We start from the raw sequence: 2688 nt of genomic DNA, 5'->3' as shown, positions 1-2688 counted from the left end.
GAAATATTTTGAAAATATTACAATTTGAAACCACCGTCCTTCGGCTTGATATCCCCAAATACCGTGTTTCTAAAAACAACGGATATAGGTTACCTGCGGTGGAGGACTCGTATCACAAGTTGGACATAACCTGGTCGTCCACGGTGTACTGTTTAGCCGGCCTAGTTACATTCCTTGTAAAGCGGAATTAGGTCACCACCCGCTGTCCGCGTAACGTCCTGGGCCGACTTAGGCTTTAATAGGTCACATTTCCAAGCCGGGCCGGGCCCGAAACGAAAAATCAGTATACATGTATCTAGAAATATACACAAGGCATGCCCACGAATCTTATTTTATTAACATTTTGTGTATTTTGATGTCTTTTATATCATTCTTTTCGCTACCGAAAGCTGCCCGACCGGGCCCCGGTTTGGAAATGTGACCTAAGCCTTAATTTGATTTATGGGGCATGTTTCAAAGGGGCCGGGAAAGCCCGGTAGCCGCTGCGTGGCTTCCAGGCTAGCCTGTGGCCGGTAAAACACGACTATGTCGCGACACGTGAGATTGTACAAGGCTGAGCAAGTTGGAGGGGGCACAATCACATACGTCGTACGATCGTCGTACGATTGCTATCTTTGGGCATTTTTTGGGACAGCATGTATGTGTCCTGCAAAGCTTCAGCTGTTTTGCTACTAGTACTCGGAGTACTAGACAAAAGGCCCTTGATCCATATCGGTAGTATCAAAACCGTACGACGATCGCTTGATGCCAGTATGTGACCGCACCCTGAGTCAACGTAGTAGCAAAAGATGCCAACATAAAGAAACTGACATATCCACAAAAACAGCAATGTACAAATGCACAGAATTACATAATGACGACAGTCAAATACAATGAACAATATACAGTGAATATGAAAAATGCGGCGAATACATAAAAGTGCCCCCATTGAAACCTATAGCATCCTACTGTTGAATAAAAATAGCTGAAATGGTGAACACTTTGTAGCCCAGAGCCAGACTAATCAAAATACGTAAGATAAAAAAAAATGAGTAAATGGAACACTGCTATTTGCAGCGCTTTCCCTGTCCAGATTGGAAAAGACATCAAATATGTACCAATTGTTTCTTCTTTATTTTGATGGCAATAATGTTTACTTACAGCAACAATCTAATAATAATAAGGGAGATTGGTATTGCCAGTATAACTGTCACAAATATGGCACTGTGGCATATCATACATACGCCCATCATCTTGGTGGCCAGTGTCACATTTCATTGATCATGATATGAGCTGCATTTTGTGCATTCATTGTAATTTCAAACACGTAACATATGTTAATTGTGTTTGTTCCTATGCAAAGTTATGCAAGAGATTTTTCTACAAGCAGATACATTTGATATACTTTATATTATACAATACGATATGCATCATGTATGGCTTTGGAGCAGTGCGCATTTGAAAAAAAAGTATCAGTGAAAAAATAAAGGTTATTGTCTTGTAGCCAAACAAAATGTCTGTATTACACAAAGATTGTAACCTCTTCTCATAAAAAAAAATATATATATAGTATATCAATAACATTACGCAATACATAGTACTGATACCAACACGCACACGGACTGACCGGGTACTAGTCTTCAAACATGTGTAAGGATAAGGCGCATTTTCTGTGTTTTTGTTCTTGCAACATTTTGCAGTTTTTATGGTATTACACAAAAGAGAATCCAATAATACAAAAGAGTACTAACGTTAATGAATTGTTCAATGTGGATAAAAAAACAGGCTTCAAGAATTGAGGATAAGCCTGGTCCTTACATCTGCTTGTAGATTAACGGGAATACAGCATTTCGGTAAGCGCGCAAGTGGATGCCAACCCAAGCATACGCATCACTAATAAAACAATGGACAACAGAGGCGAGGAAAATGACTATTAAAAAGATGAAGATAGTAGTATTTCTAACCACAAATTCAACGGTCGACGAGGAAAAACTAGGGTTCATTATTTGCCATCGACGGGCCTAAACCGTTCAACGTGTTATACAACAAAAACAAAAGCGATGAATACAATCTAGCGTTAACGTTATAATTGCTAAGTCAGCATATTACTGTTTTCTTCTGCTAAACACTATTGTATCACATCAATTCATGGAAGGAAATATGGGGAAAAGACGCGTTTTGTTACTCCAACATGTGCCCTCAATGGTTAAACAGTGCACGTCTGTTTAAATTTTTCGCGCCTCACGCTGATTATGCCACCAACCGTCAGGCTCCTGTGCAGGGAGCTGAGTATTTATCAACGCTGTCAACTATGGCCGCCGTCTGATTTTCCAGCAAAAATTGCCGTTTTCTCCGCGATTTCTCCTCTCCACTGGCGCGTTCGACTCTTCCTTCACCCTGAAAAATTGGTGGAAGATTTTTGGCGCTTTTTGACGTATTTTCCGGATTTTTCTCCGGGAGAATTGCCGCAGGATCGTGATTTTTGTGCAGCGAGGGGCCACTCTCCAGCTTTGTGTGTACTACAACAACAGTCACAGTTCCACTACTTCAGAGTGTAACTATGGCCGACTCAGAGCCCGGCTCGGGAGCAGCGGCAACAGCTCCGTCCGCAGCCGCAGAGGGACCAGGGGAGCCCGCCTCCAAAAAGGGCAGAGGCCGGCCAAAAAAATCGGAAGCGCAGGTAACAGTTTATTCTCTGGTGAAAATATC

At 41.7% G+C, this 2688-nt stretch overlaps 1 protein-coding gene across 1 annotated transcript in view; it reads left to right on the top strand.

Moving 5' to 3' along the window:
* Positions 1–2246: 2246 nt before the first annotated feature.
* The window catches only part of LOC118409388 (high mobility group protein HMGI-C-like), a 5413-nt gene continuing 4971 nt past the window's right edge, over positions 2247–2688 (top strand). Inside the window, exon 1 of the mRNA XM_035810381.1 lies at positions 2247–2659. Within this exon, the coding sequence (XP_035666274.1) occupies positions 2540–2659 (120 nt within the window). The 5' untranslated portion in view covers positions 2247–2539. The remainder of the gene's footprint in view (positions 2660–2688) is intronic.

The sequence above is a fragment of the Branchiostoma floridae genome, chromosome 2, assembly GCF_000003815.2.
Source record: "Branchiostoma floridae strain S238N-H82 chromosome 2, Bfl_VNyyK, whole genome shotgun sequence".
In the NCBI taxonomy this organism is placed as follows: domain Eukaryota; kingdom Metazoa; phylum Chordata; class Leptocardii; order Amphioxiformes; family Branchiostomatidae; genus Branchiostoma; species Branchiostoma floridae.
Note: the sequence above shows the minus strand (reverse complement) of the source record. Positions and strands in the feature narration are given on the sequence as shown.